The following is a 20,033-nucleotide window of genomic DNA, read 5'->3' on the forward strand; positions in this document are numbered from 1 at the left end:
GTCCGTGGCCACGAAGAACACGTAGTTCATCGCGTCCTTGATTCTCGTTGGCACCGTGGCTCCCTTCAGTACTTGATCGATTGGAAGGGTTATGGCCCGGAGGAGCGGTCCTGGCTTCCTGCTCGCTCCGTTCATGCCCCTCTCTGTGTCTCCCGCTTTCACGCTCGCTTCCCGCTTCGTCCCGGTCCTTCGCGCTCGGGGCGCGCTCCTGGGGGGGGGGATTGTGTCATACCTGCCGTGTCCGCCGCGGTCCCTCGCCGGTCTGCCGCTGGTGGGCGGCGCTTGCGCGCTGAAGCGCTCCCGTCCCCTCAGTGTGACGTGCCAGCGGCACGTACACTGAGAGGACGTGCCGCGGGCACGTCTTCTCGGTGTACTGTGCGCGCGGCACGGACGGAGGGGCACGTCGATGCGGCGCGCCCACGGCGGACGCGCCAGTGGTCATGAGCGAGCCTCCGCGACGAGTCGGCGGCACTCGCAGGGTTATGAGCGGGTTGCCGCGACTCGTTCGCGGGGCTCGACTTCGGCGGCATCTGCCGATGTGGCACACCCGCGGCGCTCGCGGGTGTAGCACACGCAGATGCCGGTTTGTTTATTTATTGTTCGCGCCGACGCCATTAATGTGCGCCGGTCGCGATGACGTCTTCCTTTGTTGTTTCCCTTTGGTTGCTATGGTGTTTCCCGCCATTCTTCCTATTTAAACCCCCTGTCCCATTAGTTCATTGCCCGTTCAAAGAGTCACTGTTGTGTATCTCTGGGTTATCGTGAGTTATTCTGATTGATCTACGTGTCCCTGACCTTGGCTTTGTTTTCTGACTTCGATTCTGTGCTGCCTGCCCCGACTTTGGCTTGTATATTAACCTTGATCCTGTGCTGCCTGCCCCGACTTTGGCTTGTATATTAACCTTGATCCTGTGCTGCCTGCCCCGACTTCGGCTTGTATATTGACCTTGCTCCTGTGCTGCCTGCCTCGACTGTGGAACTTCCAATACCCGTTGTGCTGTGCTACGCTACCGTCTCTGCATTGTGGGTGCATAATCCGTGTTGTCCTAGGTCCCGCATAACAATGGGTGGTTTTAAGGGAGATCTCAGACCCATTGGATCTGCTCACTTAGAACCTGTGTGGCTTTTTAAAGCAATGCCTTTTATGTAGAGATGACATTAGGAGGAATTTGGTTTTAATGTATCAGAGAAGTCGATCACATCTGCATAGATTAACACAAAACCTTTAAAAACAATAAGCTTTGTGGTACTTGTTATTTGAGGCGTATGCCAATCAGACAGGCATTTGTTATATGAGGGCAAATACTGGTGCATCTGCAGCACTTTATAATTATAGAGGCTTGAAGATTTTGGTGATCCTAGATAGGTGTACTAGATAAGAAAGCCATGTTTTGGAGGGTTCTAATACATATCTGGGAAAATCCAAGCTCCAGCTACCTGGAGCCTTCCCTTATTGGGGTGCGGGTAGGCGGTTCCGCTGACATCTGAGGGTGGTCTTGCTGACCCACACACACTAGGCCCTCATGCAGGACAATGCCATGGTTGGAGGGGAGGTGGGCGTGGAGTGGGGCATGTCGCAACGCCACTCCCGCCACCCAGAGCTTCTCCGTGGTGACTCGGAGACCTGGCCAAGACCTGGCGCATCACCAGGAGTCTCTGAAAACCAGAGAGTTCCAAATATGTTCTTACAGCTGTGACTCCTCACCCTGACCCCAGAATACCAGCAGACACTTACTGTTCACTAAAAATGCAACCAGCTTCAAAACATTTCCCTTTAGTTAAGTGAAAGTTAAGTGAAAGTTAGGGGATCTCATGTGATATCCTTCTACTGTCCATTGCAATGTGTGACATAACTAAGGAGTCTTTATTTCATATAATGTGGCCACAGCCTTTTGTGTCACATGACATTCAAGTGTCACTGGCAAAAATCCTGAATAAGGAAAAATACTTTTCCCCCCTTCTATTTAGGTATCAATCATGAAAGCGTGGTTGGCATATGGACACGCTTAAGTGTCCCATATGGCTTCACCAACAAAGGATACATATTAAACTACTTCTTTAACTTAAGGAGAGACTGGAGCTCCAGATCTGAGCCACTGATTGGCTGATTAAAACTGCTGCTTTAAATCAATGGGAGTGCTTTCTGCGCATGCACACAGGGATCTTGTTAGACTCTCCCCTGTAACTCTTATATTAGCCAGGGCAAGGGCTGGCAAGTGGGGGTTGGGGTAAGAGACAAAAGCATAAGAGGATATACGTGATTACGTAAAGGGGCCGAAATGTTATTGTATGCATTAAACTGTAAAGTGTCCCTTTAAAGATTTGGTGCCTAAATGCTGCTGGTTTTCAAATTGGTAAAGATATTTCCAATCTAACCATTAATCAATATTAATTAATTAATTATAGTGACCAAAGCATAAATTATATTGCCAATGTTCAGAAAACAATCATTATTTTTATAATGTTACACATAGGTATTTACAAAAAAAATAGAAAAACATTATCCAGAATGAAATGACGTTCTTATACACATTTCTGAAACTGAAATTTATTTTAGAAGTTTTTAGGAAAAAGTACATATAATATACATGCACAGACATGTATCACTATTGAGCAGTGACTGCCCCCTACTGGCTGCAGCATGCACCTTAAAATGTCCATTTTTTTAAATTCATATTGAGTTTTAATTCTTGTAATATGCTCTGTATTTGCTCCAGGGTGGTCGTTACAGGGGATCTGTGAAAGATTTCCCTGACTTTGATGCCAGCCAGGATGCTGAAACTCTCTATAAGGCCATGAAAGGAATTGGTAAGTTAAGTGTGTTTGTTATAACATAAATATACACGTCATATATATATATATCAACCGTTACTAGTCCTGTCATTCCTGCATTTTTTAATAGCAGGCTGCTTGCTACCATATCTGAGAAAGTGGCGTACAAATACCTATTAATTTAAAATATCTTCCTTTCGGCGTAGCCCAGCTGCTACCAATAATTTTGCAACAAAAACAGTTACAATGTAAGCAACAAAATATTTATCGTGTAATATCCCGAGGCACTTACTACTGATGTATATAAGGATTCATTATTTACTTTCTTATACACACACACAATATATATGTGTGTATATATATATATATATATATATATATATATATATATACATACACATATTCACCTGTATACCATACTTGGGAGCTCTCAGGTTTTGACCTGACGCTCCTTCTTTTCTAAGTAAGTTTCTTCTTCTTTTTTTTCTAAAGAGGCTTCGACCACTCCCCTCCCATGTTATGCCTGCTCCCTGCCTACTTTCCTCGCTCCTGGCCTACTTTCCTCGCTCCATGTCTAGCTGCCCCCCAAAGAAAGCGGTATGGGACTAGCCCCCCCCATATGTGTCTAGCCCATATGTAACCGAGTAAAGCAGTCATAACACAAGTAATGTAATTTGTAAATCTTTTTTAAATAATTTATAAGTATACTCCGCTGTTTCTGTACAGTATTATGGTTTTCAGGGTTGTAGAACACCGTGATACACTCATACCCAGCAAACATTCTGAGCTCTCAGAAAAGAGAGACATCAGGGCGTGGGAAAGAGAGACAATGGACAATTGGGTCCTAAAGGGGGGACTACTGCCTACTAAAGAGGGACACTTGGGAGGTATGATATTGGCATAAGTAGATTTTATTAAACTTGCTGTACACTGGGGAGCTTTTTTTCTCAGCATAAGCATTCTCAATATATCTATATATTTATATCTATATGTATGCATTTATATATATATATATAAAAGAAACCCTCCAACAGTGAGCGGAGCGACATAAGTAAATATAAACGTAACTTACCCTCACCCCAATGGGTTATGTAGAAAAAATGACAAGAAAAAAAAAATAGTGCACTCTGTGTGATAAAATATAGTGAATTTTTACAAAAAAATTTATAAAAACTCACATTCTGATGAGTCAGACAAAGACTGACTCAAATCAATGCCTGGTGTGATTCGGGATCACACACCCAACTGTATTTGAATAGAGATATCTACAAATGGATAAAATCACATGGAGCAGTATTGCAGAGGTTTATTATGAAGAATTTCCTTAATATATACATGGGCGTAGGAACCGGGGGGGACGGGGGGGCAGATCCCCCCCAGTAACTCATGCGGGGGGACCGATAATTAAGAAATCCCCCCCAGGGCCGTAGGAATCCCCCCCCTGCTACTTACCTGTGGGAGGGTCTTCTGTACTGCACAGAGGAAGCGGAACCCAGCAGAGTTCACGTGACATCACATCAAATCACATCCTGCTTCCTCTGTGCAGTACCAGAGAACGCAGAGGGAGGCCGCGCCCCCTGCTTTAGTCTGTAAGCGGCATCGAGGAGCTGCAGTGCAGGTAAGGGGGTGGGGAGGGTGTTTGAATTAGTATGCGTGATTGAGGGAATGAATCTGTGAATGAATGAGTATATGAATTAATGAGTGTGTGTGTGATAGCATGGATGTGTAAGTGCTGAAACCTAGGCATGATGGGACTGTGATTGCTGTTAGCAATCACACTCCTATCATGCCAAGTCAGCCAGTACATGCTGAAACCTAGTTAGCTGCCCCCCTTGTGTATTGATGCTGCCAGCAGTATGGGGTCTGCACATCACTTACAGCCACCCTGTACCAGCATGTACTGGCTGACTTGGCATGATAGGAGTGTGATTGCTAACAGCAATCACAGTCCCATCATGCCTAGGTTTCAGCACTTACACATCCATGCTATCACACACACACTCATTAATTCATATACTCATTCATTCACAGATTCATTCCCTCAATCACGCATACTAATTCAAACACAGTCCCATCATGCCTAGGTTCCAGCATTTACTGGTTGGATGTGTAAGTGCTGGAACCTAGGCATGATGGGACTGTGATTGCTGTTAGCAATCACACTCCTATCATGCCAAGTCAGCGAGTACATGTGGAAACCTAGCTAGCTGCCCCCCTTGTGTATTGATGCTGCCAGCAATATGAGGTCTGCACATCACTTACAGCCACCCTATACCAGCATGTACTGGTTGCCTGGGTATGATAGGAGTGTGATTGCTGTTAGCAATCACACTCCTATCATGCCAAGTCATATTGCTAATTTTTTTGTGCAATTGTTGTGTGTTACCTACTTTTATTAAAAATTCGAGGTTTTTTTATTATTATTTTTAAAGGTGGGGTTTTGGCTAAGTGAACCGTGAAAGTTTTGGTGCAGGATTTTCATTTTGGTGCAGAATTTTCATTTTGGTGCATCCCTAGAATAAATAGAACTATTTCATTTTTAATTATCCTGAGTCCTGAATTTGTAGTCACAAAACTTTCTAGGCCCAGAAATCAGTGAGAAGAAAAGTAAAGGTTTTGTGTAATTTACCTTTTTTTAATCTGCATATTTTATTAAAGGCCATATTTTCTCACAGCGAAAAATGAGTGCTATAGGGAGAGGGTAGCTAGTGAGAAGGGAGGGTAGGGAGAGGGTAGCTAGTGAGAAGGGGGTAGGGAGAGGGTAGATAGTGTAAGAAGGGAGGGTAGGGAGGGGGTAGATAGTATGAGAAGGGAGGGTAGGGAGGGGGTAGATAGTGTGAGAGGGGGGAGAGAGGGTAGATAGTGTGAGAGATGGGAAGAAAGTGGGGATCTGATGGGGGAAAATGCTGTCCCCCCCAGATTTTTAGGGGTTCCTACGCCCATGAATATATATTCTAGTTAAAGGGACAGTAATTTTCATATGCATTCTTCAGAATAAAAAAAAATAATGAAACACTTGCCTGAGGTAGCAGCTGCAGCTTTGTAGCTGCAATCCTCCCCTGTAGGCCCACCATTCTTATCATTCATCGGCTGCTTCCGTGGCAGGAAAGCGCTCCTATTAAAATCACAAAGCCAGCAGTGGAGCTGAATGGAGGGGAGTATATCACGTGTAGTGGGCATGCAGCTATCATATGTATTAAAGTGCATATGGTGGCTGGAGTGTCTCTTGAACAGGCAATGGTTCAGCGAGAAAATCTACTCAGGCAGCAGCATTGCATGGTGTCTGCACAAACAACGGTGTGCATATGGGATCATACTTTCCCAAATACATTCTTCTCCAGCTGCTGGGTTCAGGAGGAATGAATGGGCTATTGTGTCAGATCGTGGAAGGGGAAAGGCAGACTTGCTCACTCTGCAGGGCACAGGAAAGCTGAAATTACATCATTTCACATGAAAAAGAGAGCACAACAAACCCAACAACATTATGTGCAACCCAATAATGCATAACTTTTAGAATAGGCTGTACATTCGGTTTTCATTCTGCGCATAAACCTGAATTAAAATCTGCTGCTGATGTTCATCATGAGGCCAGAGAGGAATTAAACTAATTCTCGCCCTGGATCTTCCATTCCTGTAATTGCCAATTACCCATCTTATCTGTTAAGCTTCTGTACAGGATTAGGTTGTAACTGGTGTCACGTTCTACATATTTTATTTGTCCTAATTATATCTTAATACAGATTATCATGTAATATAAATATATATGATATATATCAGTATACAAGTTATCATATAATATATATACGGTATATAATATATATTATATATAAAATAATATATCAGTATACAGATTATCATGTAATATAAATATATATGATATATCAGTATACAAGTTATCATATAATATATATATATATTATATGTAAAATAATATATATATAATATATATATGATATATAAAATAATATATCAGTATACAGATTAACATATAAATACCCTCATGTTTTGCATTTTACATGGTAGTTATTTCCTATGGGCATAAATTAGCCAGGAGCCTGCCTCGAAATGGTTGTATTAAGAACTTAAAGAATGTAGAACCCTTGAAATATCAGATGTTTCTCAGCTGTCGTGTGGAGCCAGTGCTTGTTGTTGTAGTGACAATGCAGGCGATCACTAAATGTTCCAGATACTTTGGGGAATTCCCTCATATACTATACTAGGTTGTTGCACTTTCCCTTACAGCATCACGCGAACATTGTTTTTTCAATAGTTTTTTCAATCGTTTTTTCAATAGTTGCATTGTACACCACAAACCACCCAATCTGCTGCTCAACAGCACCTCAGACGAGAAGCCCATTGGTGGCCCCACACATGCCCATGCCATTTTTTTTTAGCTTTAGAATGTCAACATGTGCATGGACCTTCATAGATGTCCTCCACACCTTGTTGTGGCTTCAGTTGTGTCTCAGGCAAGCACCTCTTCAAATTGAGGACACATTGAGTTGCCTGGCACCAACAGCGGTCCTGTATATTTGAATATTTTCAGCTAAAACTGCATTTTTAATTAAATGGTTGCGCAGTTTAGTTTATATGGGCTTAAAATGAAAAAGAAGAGCTATACCGATACTGATCAATTTCTTTCATGCTTTATAGGCAGTGATAAACAAGCCATATTGGACCTCATCACCTCCAGGAGAAACCACCAGCGTATTGAAATCATTCAAGCCTACAAATCCCTCTATGGAAAGGTACAGTCGCAGCCATTGAAATGCAATGATGTTTAGATGTTAAATATATATATATGTGTGTGTATATACTGTATATGTGTGTGTGTGTGTGTGTGTGTGTTAGAATCATAGTAATCCTGTTATGTGTACACCATGGAAGCAGGGTTTGTTTCACCCTTCTCACTACACTGACACTTAGGGTCATGAATATGCGCTCATATATTAAGATCTTGCTTCATGCTTTGTATAAACTTCTGGGTGTATAGAGGTTAACAAAGGTTTTATATTTAAAATATACTTGATTTAAGGAATATAGGGGGAAAAACAGGAAAAAGACAAAAGAACATAAAGACTGCAATTATGCCAATATATAACCGGCTTTGTATAAAATGTTCATGAATGCAAATGTTATAAGAAATGATGTAGCCCGTATTTTGTTGGACCTTTTTCTACTTTGTATAAAGGCTTTTATTTCTGTTTATGGCATTAGGGTTATTTTAGTAATTGACACCTTAATAAATCATTCCCGTGGTGGTTTTCACAATGTGATGACCTTGCAGTCACATTATAAGATTATTGGAAATGTACAAAATACTTAATATATATATACCACGATATGTAAAACCAGAATGTATTGGGATCCTTGCGGTAATCAATGCTTATTCTCCCTCTTCTGATAGGATCTTATTGATGATCTGAAATATGAGCTCACAGGGAAATTTGAGAGGCTTATCGTGGGATTGATGCGCCCCGCTGCTTATTTTGATGCCAAGGAGATGAAGGATGCTATAGATGTAAGTGATGTGTTGCTTTCTGTCATTTCTTCTCTTGGTGGTCAAATCTATATCATTGTTTTTTTAGTGTCCATTTAGCATTAAAAAAAACTCCAGTACTAGGTATTCTGCGGTTACTTTGTTGCTAATGTAACAGCTAAAACCTTAAGGACTGTCGCTTTGGAGTAGACTATGTAATTGAACACTTGGATGTGTTATGGTACTGTTTGATGATCTTGGGTCTTGGAATCTGTCCAGTAAGGATATGGCTGGTTATGTTGCAGGGTGTTGGCACCGATGAAAAATGCCTTATTGAGATCCTGGCGTCCCGAGACAACCAGCAGATCCATGCACTAGTGGAGGCCTACAAAGATGGTGAGTACACACAAGATCAAATCTGGACAACCAAGCCGGTGCAGGTTTCTAAAACTTGACCAATAACAGATTCAACAGTGGGGACATATTTTGTCCTCCTAATGACCTTTTGGGGTAGGGAGGCTAGCAGGGTTAATTGTAACTGTAAATATAACACATAGAAAATCTTGGCACATGATGGACCCCCCTTCCAGGACATCACTAGCCCCAGAATAATATTTTGTGTCCTTCTTGGAGGCCCATTGCAGAAATTAGAGACCATGAAAAGTGGATCTCTGTTTTATATCACCCTGATCATATAATCCTTATAGATGTTAAAATATGGCTTCAGACATTTCAAGGTATTTTCACATATGGAATTGTTAAGTACCGTTAAGTACAGATTGTGAAAACACTATGACTGTTGAATGACAGTTTGTTGGCTGAATTTTGTTTAATGATAAAACAAAATGTGTGTCCATTATGACAGAATGGAAAAGTGGACACAATTACATAGGACCACAAATGTCTCCATTCAAGTCAACATGGTATTGGGAATAGAACTTCAACACTTTAAACTACTTTCCGTCATCTTGTTGTTGACAAATCTCTACTCTTTTTTGTACATTATGGCAGCCTACGGTCGAGATCTGGAGACAGATGTGATCAAAGATACAAGCGGCCACTTTAAGAAGATGCTGATTGTTTTGCTACAGGTACCACTGAGATTCCCTTACCTGATCACAGTGCAGAGATAACCTTCTCATTTCTCTACCCAACATCAATGTAATGTGTCCTGTATAGTTCTTATTTATCATGGATCAACACCACAAAAATATTTTCAGATGTAGATTTTAAACAAAGGAAATGGGTGTCTATTTACATCTTACAAAATTTATAGGGTAACCATGACTTTTCATCCAAACACTTTGGTGTTTGTTGATCTACAGGAGTGCATCCAGACGCAGTCATGTAGATCCCTCTTTATCTTCTGACGCCGGCACAGAATTCTGGGAGCCATAAACACAAACAGCTAGAGAGAGAACACTTTAACAGTTGTACGGGGGAAAAAACAATATTGTTCCAAAGCATCTTTATCAAGCAATAATCTCTCTGGGACGCTTGTGAGAACTCCAGTGAGAACGGGGCTCTAATTAAAGCAAGTGTGGCCCATGCGGACATCAGAAGAGAGACATGTGCAGAGTAAGCTGTTTACAGAATGTGGATGTAGACATGAAACAGCTGCCACTTTCATAGCCAAATAAACATCTGTAACCTTAAAAATGAGCCACTTCCCTCTTTAAATATATACACGGGTAATTCTCTATCATGGCAACCGTGACAAATTTAACCAACCTTAAGATTGTGAGTGAAAGATTCTATTTTGTTTACATCAGATGCCATCAATAAAAAACAACATTTAATACAGTTCAATATCAACAGATGGCATTTTGCAAAAAAAAAATTTTAAGATGGTAACTACATGTTTTTTTTTGTTTTTTTTTTAAATATTGGATTTATTTATTCAGTATTAACCAGATTAAGTACAAGGCTAGGTGGAATAATACTAGTATTTTCACTGACATTTTTACACTCAAGTATGAGGACAGTAGAACATTGGATAAATTAGGGACTGACCCCTAAAAAAGAAATGAGACAACACTTGTATAAAGTGTAATATATATATATATATATATATATATATATATATATATGTAAACAAAAGAATAATAGTTGACCATGTATAATATTCTTCTAAATGTCAGGTACATAAATATCTATCAATAAATCAAAAAGTCACATAAAAAGTCTCCTGCCCCCAGTCATGCCTCAACTACACCTCCTTAAAACCAAGCTGTCCCTCTTTGTCCATTTGAAATGTTGGGGGGGGTATGCGGTTATTATATTGTGGTAGCTAGGCAACCATTCATTTGCATTTATGACCAACAGTTTGATTATTTGGAAACCATTTTAACAAAGTATAATTTGATTTTCTGCACCCATCTCGCGATCCATCGTATATTTTTGGTTCGTGTGTTTTTTTTGTTGCCAGGGAACTCGGGAAGAAGATGATGTAGTGAGTGAAGATCTGGTGCTGCAAGATGCCCAGGTAAAGTCCATTTAATTTCAGAAAAATGAATGGTTTTGGTAGAAAAAAAAGTGCCATTGGAGGTATTTATAAACATCATCATAATATCCAATTAATACTATAATGGAGATTCACACTTTCCATATACCTCAAATGTAAAAGAACTTACATCAAGTACAAAAGTACAAGTACAAAACAAATTTGAGAAACACGACCAAGAATGGACAGTCACTTCATGGCCTGCCATATGGTGTGTCCCCACTTGGGAGAATCTCAAGTTAGTTTCGTGTGGTATTTTACCCTTTGGGGATCTCTTGGGGCTTACCACAAGTTTAAAGGTGAGTTCAGTCGTGGACGTCCTTGCTCTCTTGTACCTAGAGGGATAGCAATTGTACCCCACTGACGAGGTCAATGAAGGCCGAAACGCACTTCAGGTTGTTGATTTGAAAAATATGCCTCACATTTAGGTTCTGGACTACCGTTGGGGCAGGAGAAGACAGATATGTTGATGGACATTTCTGCTCTGCAAGAGAGAAAGTTGAGATGCTCCCAAGCGGGGACACTCTGTCGGACAGGCTATGAAGCAACTGTCCGTTCTTGGTTAAGCATCTCAAATTTTTTTTTTTTTTTATTTAATTTACTTCTATTGCATTTCTAGCACTGAGGAGTGTTTTTAATGACAATTTAATTGTACAAATCTCGCAGGATTACGCTATTAATGGATCTGTCCCTTAAAACTATGCCATGTGTTGTCTTTGAATACAGGATTTATTTGATGCTGGAGAGCAGAAATGGGGGACAGACGAGGCTCAGTTTATCTATATCCTGGGAAGCAGGAGCAGAGAACATCTTAGAATGGGTAAGCGCTGAACCTGTGTGCGTTCATATTATTATTATTTTGACAAGATGTCTAGAAGCTAGTTTTCTCTGCAGTCCCATTTATTTTAAACGGGACTAAACAAAATGCATTGAGTTTTATTCCTGCTTTGTTGAGGGTTGTTCTATAACTGGGCCATTTGTTTGGGGTTTTGCGCAGACTCGAAGTTACTAGCTGCTTGAACATTTGTTTAATTTCAGAAATTAATGACATTTAGTTGAACAAATGTGTCGTTAGGGGAATTTATATAGATAAAACAGGTTTGTATGACTTTCTAAAAAAAAAGTGTTTGTAGGGGAACAGATTTAGGAAAACATCTGTGACCTAGCTTTATAAAGATGCGGCTTAGTCAACCTAATTCTTCATTTTTTTTAAAGATTTGGAGAACCAGAAGTTGTCACCTTTTCCTGATTAATCTATTATCTTTATACACCAGTTGAATAGTAGCATCCATCTATAAATAATAAAACACCCACCAACTAGCTAAACCAATTGCTTTGCTTCCGGTGAAATCTGGGAGCAGGGTGTGACATCATCTATCTACTTTATTTTTGTCCCATAGAGTCCATATCAAGTAAACCCTTACTAATTGAAAGATTTGTATACATCCGCGAAGACATAACATCCCGCTCATTTAGCTCTGTGGTTGTAATAGACATGTTTGGACTAGTGCCTTCACTACAATTAATTTTGTTGAAAATTATAATGCCAAAAAAGGCGCCGGCACAGTTGAGCGAGCCTTTACATCCCTCCTTCCTATTATTCTAAACTCATAAGGGGAAAACGTAAATGAGGGAGGATGTCTGGATATGATCTATCAAAAGACTCTGGGTGCATTTTATCCACTATAAACCCTCTAAAATGTTTAGGCAATCATTAACAATAGCAATGATTTGACAGAGTAGGTGGAACAGCCCCTTAAAGTATAACGAAAACATATTTACTGTACCATTTACACAGTTTTTGACGAGTATGAGAAAATTGCTGGAAAGCCCATAGAAGAGAGTATTAAAGGAGAGCTTTCTGGGGACTTTGAGAAGCTCATGTTGTCCGTAGGTAAGTTCTCACCCAACCCTGCTTCTGTAGACATGTTGAACAAGTATTTTTACAACTGCGGGCGTACCTTTGCTATACATTTTTTAGCAGTTTGTTTATTGCAAGAGTGTAATGTGATACAGTTACTTGTGCAATAATATACAAGGTTCCTTCAAGCCACTGGTAAGAGGAACTTTTAACAGAGCTCTCCCTTCTGATTAAATCTATATGACATTTATGTGCAAGTCTACACATCGCCTCAGTTAGCCAAGAGACTACTATTGTGGAGTTTTAATTGACAAGCTCTATCGATTTGAATACAAATCCTATGTTCTGAGCTTATTCTCAGTTGAGTAAAGCCATAAGAACATGGAAGAAACTTAATACATACTTGATTAAATGTAAGATGGAGAGGTAACACCAGAAAGTTTTCTGTAATGTGAGGCAAGTACTCTTGCTCCAGAAAGCCAACAATCATATATTTTAGCCCTTCTTGGACCCGTCAGTGACACCCTAAAGAGGTACTAGTCACTGGCGAGGCCCACAGAAGCTGAAACATATGATAAAGATTTGACTGCGTTTTCGTGTTCGTTCCGAAGACACGCCGAAGAGAACACAGCGGCGGTAAAACGTAGGCGAAGACGAAGACACACACCACGAAGATCTTCGTGATCGTCGTCGTCTACCATTCCCCCCCCCTTCTAACTTACCTTGTCTTCGCGGCATCGCGGCAGTTCACGGAAGTGGAAATCCGCAGGTTCGTCGTCACGGGTTACAGGGCAGTGCGAATGGTCGCCTACCTCCAATTGGTTGATGCCAGAGGAAGACCCTGCAGTTGTAACCCCTGCCAGCGAACCTATGGATTTTCCCCGCTAACCCCTTCGATGCTGCGTTAGATAACGGGAGCGGAAATCCGTAGGTTAAAGGGCCGTGCAAGCGACCAATAGGCTCACTCACACGGCCCCTTAACTCTTTTAAAAAAAAGTTAACCCCTAATAAAAGTTAACCCCAATGCTGCAACTTACCCGGCAGATCCCACTGGTCTCCCTGTTCGATCAGTTAAATGTCCGTAAAAGCGACTTTATTGGTCGCTCGTACGGACGTTTAACTGATAGAACAGGGAGGCCAGTGGGATCTGCAGGGTAAGTTGCAGCATTGGGGTTTTAAAAGTCTGTACGAGCGACCAACAGAGTCGCTCGTACAGACTTTTAAAACCCCAATGCTGCAACTTTTCCAGCACATCCCACTGGTCTCCCTCCCTGTTCAATTAGTTAAATTAATCTAATTGAACAGGGAGGGAGACCAGTGGGATGTGCCGGGTAAGTTAGGGCACCAGGAGTTTAACAGTCTGTGCGAGCGACCGTATTGGTCGCCAGCAGGGGGCTCGTCTGCCATCAACCAATGGCAGACGAGCCCCCTGCTGACGACCAATAGAGTTGCTCATACGTACATTTAAACTCCTGGCGCCAGAGTTGCGTTAACACCGTATTAACTCCTTAACCGGGAAACGAAGAAAAACCCTAAGAATGTCCACGAATATTCGCCCGAAGAGAAGACAGCACCAGGCGAATATTCGCGGATTACGAAGATTTTTTTCCAGAAGACGAGCGCGAAGACGAACATGAAGATCCCCCTGGTGCCCAAGTCTAATAAAGATTGTCAGTAGCCTTGTGTAGAGATATGTTGCCTGGTATTTGGGGTCTAATCTTGCCTTGTTGATTGGTCTGCAATCCCAATGGTGTTTTTTCTTGTATAATAGCATAAGTAAACACAAATTTTACATGTTACTTATCTTTGTCTGCTAAAATCATGTACATTGGTACTACGTACTGCATAAGCGTACCTGGACATTTCCAAGGGCTGGCTCTGAGAGCTCCAACTCCATATAGCTGTCACAAAGTATTTGCCCACATAAGGGGGCAAAGCAGCCATGCATCCCAATAGACTCCAAAGTGGTGGGATCTGGGTGGAGAATGAACCGAATTAAATGTTACTTCTTCATCCTGGAGACTGAACACTGACTTTGAGGCTGGACACTTCTTATCTGCCGTGACTTTCTATGCTTCATAAGTCCAAGTAAAATAACTGTGATTGAGGAGTTCTTTACGTTCCTACACTAGAGCGGTGTTCACTGGCACAGAGCTTTGTGTGGGTATGAATAAAAAACCTCTTTTCAAAACTAGAAGAGTCCAGAGTACACGATAACATATGGCTACTGATCTAATCACCATGCTAATATGTGTGTTTTTCCCCTAAGTACAATGTATCCGCAGCATCAGGGATTATTTCGCTACCAGGCTGTACAAAGCCATGAAGGTACGTGAACCCCAATAGGTAACGTCAAATTCTGAATGTATATCAATGTTATAGATCAGAGGACACTTGTGACACAAACTAAATGGGAAATGTCAGATTTTTTATTTTTGTATTTGTGTATTTTTCATTTTAAAGTATTATCATTATATAGATTTATATATGATCAATTATCATTATCATTAATTATCATTTCCCCGGGTGAACCATGTAACATTTGTGCCCAATTGTTTATTGCATTTTAATCCTATGTTTTTTATATAATACATACAAATATGGCTACATTTTCCTGTTGACTATGAAGTCATTCATATTTTTGCTCACCATAAGCATACATAATTGGTTAGATAAAGAGACTATAGGCTGTAGACCAAATAATTGGTCGTAAAGATCGACCTGATGTTTTACAAACCCAGAGGTTTTATTAAATTGACTATAAAGTATTTATTTTCAGGGCATGGGTACAGCTGACAATACCCTTATCCGGATCATGGTTTCACGCAGCGAGATTGACATGATGGACATTAGAGAGTCATTCAGGACAAAGTATGAAAAGTCCCTCTACTCAATGATCAAGGTAATGTCCAACAGTATCAGGTGCAGAAGATGTTGATGATGACAAAAAAATCAATGTCTAAAAACTTTAGTTTAATTTTTGTTGTTTTCTGCATTAAGATGATGTTCTACAAAATATTTATTGGGTTTTATAACATGTTAAGCCAACAAGAACCTTGGCTCACTTGTAATTTTATTATTTTCTGTGATAGGTTTAAATACATAAAAAAATAGCAAAGTAGCTTTTAGGAAATGTTTTCAGTTCCATGATAACACATCAGTACCGGTTTGTTTTTTAACGCAACAAAATATATAAAATCTAAAAATATGAATGATTAAAGAATTATTTCTGGGATGCTTTAGGCATTCAGTTGTTCCATAAATGGTGTTTCTACTTTATTTAGTTTCAAAAGTCAACAGAATAGATGGATAAACACATTTAATATTTTTCCAGTAAAACGAGCCAACGGCAAACCCAACCAAAGCCAAAAACTAAACCGTTCAAGACAACCAGACTAACCAGCAAACGCTTGAAGGTCTAACATTGGCAGATGACACCTTTGATATAGGTTGCTCTATAATAATCTTGATCGAAGTTTGTTTCCAGTAATGGAATTAGGGTTCAAAAAAAAGGTTTGAGATCATGGTGGGAGGATTCTGATAAAGCAAGGATTGTCCTATATGTGTTTGGAGATTAGGGGCCGTAGGGTTTGGATTTAGCCAGCGGCTGCAATGTTAGCATACATGTGCAAATCTTTATTCTCTTTATCTTTAAGTTATTTGGATAAAATGTAATATCGGAGTTTGCTGCTGTATTCTAAACAGTTTTCTGATCGTGTAAATGATCTTTATTTCAGCATGATACATCTGGTGAATACAAGAAGGCTCTGCTGAACCTGTGTGGAGGGGATGATGAGTATGTATTATCAGAACTGGATTGGTACATTGTTTACAGCCTGAGAATGAGATCAGATCGTAGTCTACAACCAGTAGGGATGGATAAAAGCTTAATCTAAGAAAGTGGAAAAAATCACGCATATTTGCAAATGTACCTCTACCCACTGTTTCCTGGATTGGATTTTAAATATGAATTACTAAATCCAGAGTAAAGTAGCGTCTATATTTAAAGAATTTAGGACAGATTTACCATCTCCAAGCTTCCCATTGGAGACTGAAGCTCAAAGTGTCTGAGGTCCGAGCTTTATTCATTTCTAGGAGTCTTGTGGACATCTTGGGTAGTGAAGGACCCTGACAGGTCCTTCCCCTGATAAGGGCTGAGTTGAACCTTGAACCCCATTAGTGAATAGCCCATAAAGCCAGTTTAATGAATAACCCCAATTCAGTGTTATATATAGGGATAAGAAATAGGTGCTCATTTTGAATTCACTAGAGAGACAGATTTCACCTTAGTAGATACGTTTTGATATTTCCTGACATATCCTAATTTATTAAAAGCAAATCTTGGGCCGATTGACCAATACGAAGCAATCAGAAAGGATATTTCATTAAATAAATTTTTGGCATTGTAAACTGCCAACATGTTGTAAATATTGCCCGCTGCCTTCTAATTTACGCAAAGGGAGATTTACCAGACATGAGCTCTCTGCTTCCATATGGCAGGGGTGTTTTTATCGGCAACATATCTGGTCTATAAGTATACTGATTTACCATCGTTATCTGCTGAAATGGCAAATGTCAGTTTATCTCCGGCACATGTCACACACCGGCTGTCCCTTTTCTTTCCAGCGCCGCTGGGGAGTTTTTCCCAGAAGCAGCTCAAGCAGCCTATCAGAAGTGGGAGCTTAGCGCCGCAATGCGCGTGGAGGTTGGAGCAGATGCCGCATCTTATCCCTTTTTTCGCGCTGCTTTTTGACCTAACAAAGTTAATTTAACCTGGCCGACTGCCGCTATCCGCCATGCTGCTTGCTTGCCACGAATTAGCCAGAGCGAGAATGCACTCTATAACAAACACTCTAATATCCACCCCCCCTGCTTTTCACTAGACGTGGTGTGACTGCTAACACTGATAAGATGATTCTGGTAACTTTATACTGGTTTGGGTTCTCCTGCTAACTTTCTAGTGCATTCTAGCACTTTCTGAAGACGCATTTATGATTTCAAGACCGGATTTTGGCAAAATAAAATGGCATTAAAGGGATAGTACGATTTAAATGCTAAAAACGGAGGGCTTCCATGGGTAATATGAGAGAGGCTAAGTCAACTATTTTTTTTCTGGGTATCCAAGGTCCAATCAACATTCCTGTACTTTTTAACTGACTTTTTTAGTTAATTCAATGTAAATTGGCTTAATTAATCTAAGAGCTCTGGATCTGATTTGGAAGACTGATGGATTAGCATCATAGATATAAAAGCCCTTCATTTCCCAGCAGTTTGCTTGCTACTTTACTATCCCTTTAAAACCATTATAGCTGGAACATGGGTGGCATTAGGGTGGTGGCTGAGATCGGAGACAGCCGTATTTAAATGTGGATGGGCTATATTTTAGACGTGCCCACGTTCTTCCTGTAATGCCCCAAAAAATCCGGCCCTGATTAATCTTTCTGTTTGGCTTTAAATCTAACTAACATTCATTTTTATTCTTAGAAATGCAGTTTATTTAGCGCTCTGTAGATTCTGTTGATTCCCAAATAACCAGTTGATTCTTAATTATCCTTCAATTAAATGCACTTTTCTTTATTCTTTTGCAGAAAATATGCTTTTATTTCCCAAGCTTTGTTTACATGCTTATAGACTGTTTTTCGTATCAATAACTAAATGTGTTGCTTGTTTTGATTACAGTGGCAAGAAAAAGTAAATGAACCTTTTAGAATCACCTGGTTTTCTGCATAAATTCTTCAAAAAATAGGATCTTATCTACATCCAAGTCATAACTAGAGACACACAATGTGCTTAAGCTATTTACACACCCATTAAACATTCTCAGTGCTGGTGGAAAGAGTCAGTGAACCCTTGGATTTAATATCAGGAGGAATTTTAGGCCATTCTTCCTTACAGACCTGCTTTAGCTCAGCCATATTCCTAGCATGTCTTGTGTGAACGGCTCTCTTGAGGTCATTTCCCAGCATCTCTAATGGGGTAAGGTCTGAGCTTTGACTGATCCACTAAAAAAGGGGGATTTGATGTTTAGGGTCATTGTCCTGCTGCATTACACAACTTCTATTGAGCTTCAACTGGTGGACAGCCACCCTGACATTATCCTATATAATACCTTGATAAAGTTGAGAATTCATTGTGCCCTGATGACCTTCATGAGGGCAAGTTGTCCAAAGTAGCCCCAAATAATGATGCTCCCTCCACCATACTTCATCATTTGGATGTTTTCATGTGGGTGCCTATTTTTATGCTATATGCAGTGCTGGGTGTTGTTTCCCCAATTTTCACATTTTCCCAGTAGCGATGCGGAGCGTCGAGGTGCTCTTTGACAAATTTCAGATGAACAGCGATGTTAAATTGGAGAGCAGTGGCTTCTAAAGTGCTGTCCTGCCATGGACTTCATGCCTGTTCAATGTTTTGCATATGGTAGACTCATGAACAGAGATCTCAACCAGTTCCAATGATTTCTTCAAACCTTTAGCTGTTACTTCTTGTTGCTGTTCTTTTTGACCTCATTGAGCATTCTGCGTTGTGCCCATGGAGTCATCTTAGCTGGGTGCCCACTTTTAGGGAGAGTAGGCACAGAACTAAATTTATAAACAAATTGTCTGTGAACTGATAAATATGTAAACTCTTCAGTATGACTTTGTAACCCTTTCCACCTTTATACAAATCAACAATTCACGAGATTCTCTGAGATTTCTTTTTGTGAGGCACAGTTCACATCAGCAGATGCTTCTTGAGAAGAGCAAACTCACAATGTTTTTTTGTGTCAAAATATCTCTGAAACACACCTGTTTCATTGATTCGACTCGAGGTTTGCTAACTCCTGCCTCCAACTAACTTTTGTTGAAGTTTTTCACGTTTTCCAACCCACATTCTGAATGTTTGATTGATGTATTCAACATGGACAAACTAATACACAAATACTGGTAATTTCAAAGGGTTCACTTTTTCTTGCCACTGTAAATATCACTTTATACGTGTGCTGTTGAACCAAGATCCTGTGAAGTTTGTATTTCAACAGCTCAGCCTACCTGTTGGTTATCCCTGCTTAGGATCGATATTTAAAAAAATTTTCAAGTCTTAAAAAAACACCATGACATGGAACTAAACAAGTCTGGTGTCTTGAATAGTATCCTTTGGGACAGAATTCCATTGGCTATAAATAATAATATGGTACAGCGCTGCAGAATATAATGTTGCTATTTAAATCAATAGGTAATAATAACCCATTACATATCCATAGTGAAGTTAACACTTTCTCGTCATGACAAATTGATATAGAATAGCTAATAGCCTAATATGCGTAATTAATGTAGTGTACTGAGGCTTTGATAATCCAAGGCACAAATTACAGGGCAAGGGCTTGTAGATAAAGGTCAAAACATTGGCTATAAAACAAATGTAGTTTTTGGATTCAT

The 20,033-nt window shown here is 40.2% G+C and overlaps 1 protein-coding gene across 1 annotated transcript in view; it reads left to right on the forward strand.

The window, feature by feature from the left end:
• The window catches only part of LOC149287332 (annexin A6-like), a 29,382-nt gene that overhangs the window by 2,517 nt on the left and 6,832 nt on the right, over positions 1–20,033 (forward strand). Inside the window, exons 2-13 of the mRNA XM_089492966.1 lie at positions 2,732–2,808; positions 7,426–7,520; positions 8,180–8,293; positions 8,557–8,647; positions 9,263–9,342; positions 10,680–10,736; positions 11,481–11,574; positions 12,553–12,648; positions 14,885–14,943; positions 15,395–15,517; positions 16,353–16,411; positions 17,242–17,320. Coding sequence (XP_089349092.1) covers positions 2,732–2,808; positions 7,426–7,520; positions 8,180–8,293; positions 8,557–8,647; positions 9,263–9,342; positions 10,680–10,736; positions 11,481–11,574; positions 12,553–12,648; positions 14,885–14,943; positions 15,395–15,517; positions 16,353–16,411; positions 17,242–17,320 — 1,024 coding nt within the window. The remainder of the gene's footprint in view (positions 1–2,731; positions 2,809–7,425; positions 7,521–8,179; positions 8,294–8,556; positions 8,648–9,262; positions 9,343–10,679; positions 10,737–11,480; positions 11,575–12,552; positions 12,649–14,884; positions 14,944–15,394; positions 15,518–16,352; positions 16,412–17,241; positions 17,321–20,033) is intronic.

The sequence above is a fragment of the Sceloporus occidentalis genome, unplaced genomic scaffold (genome assembly GCF_023333645.1).
Source record: "Sceloporus occidentalis isolate IW3139 unplaced genomic scaffold, rSceOcc1.0.p SCAF_62, whole genome shotgun sequence".
Taxonomy (NCBI): Eukaryota; Metazoa; Chordata; class Lepidosauria; order Squamata; family Phrynosomatidae; genus Sceloporus; species Sceloporus occidentalis.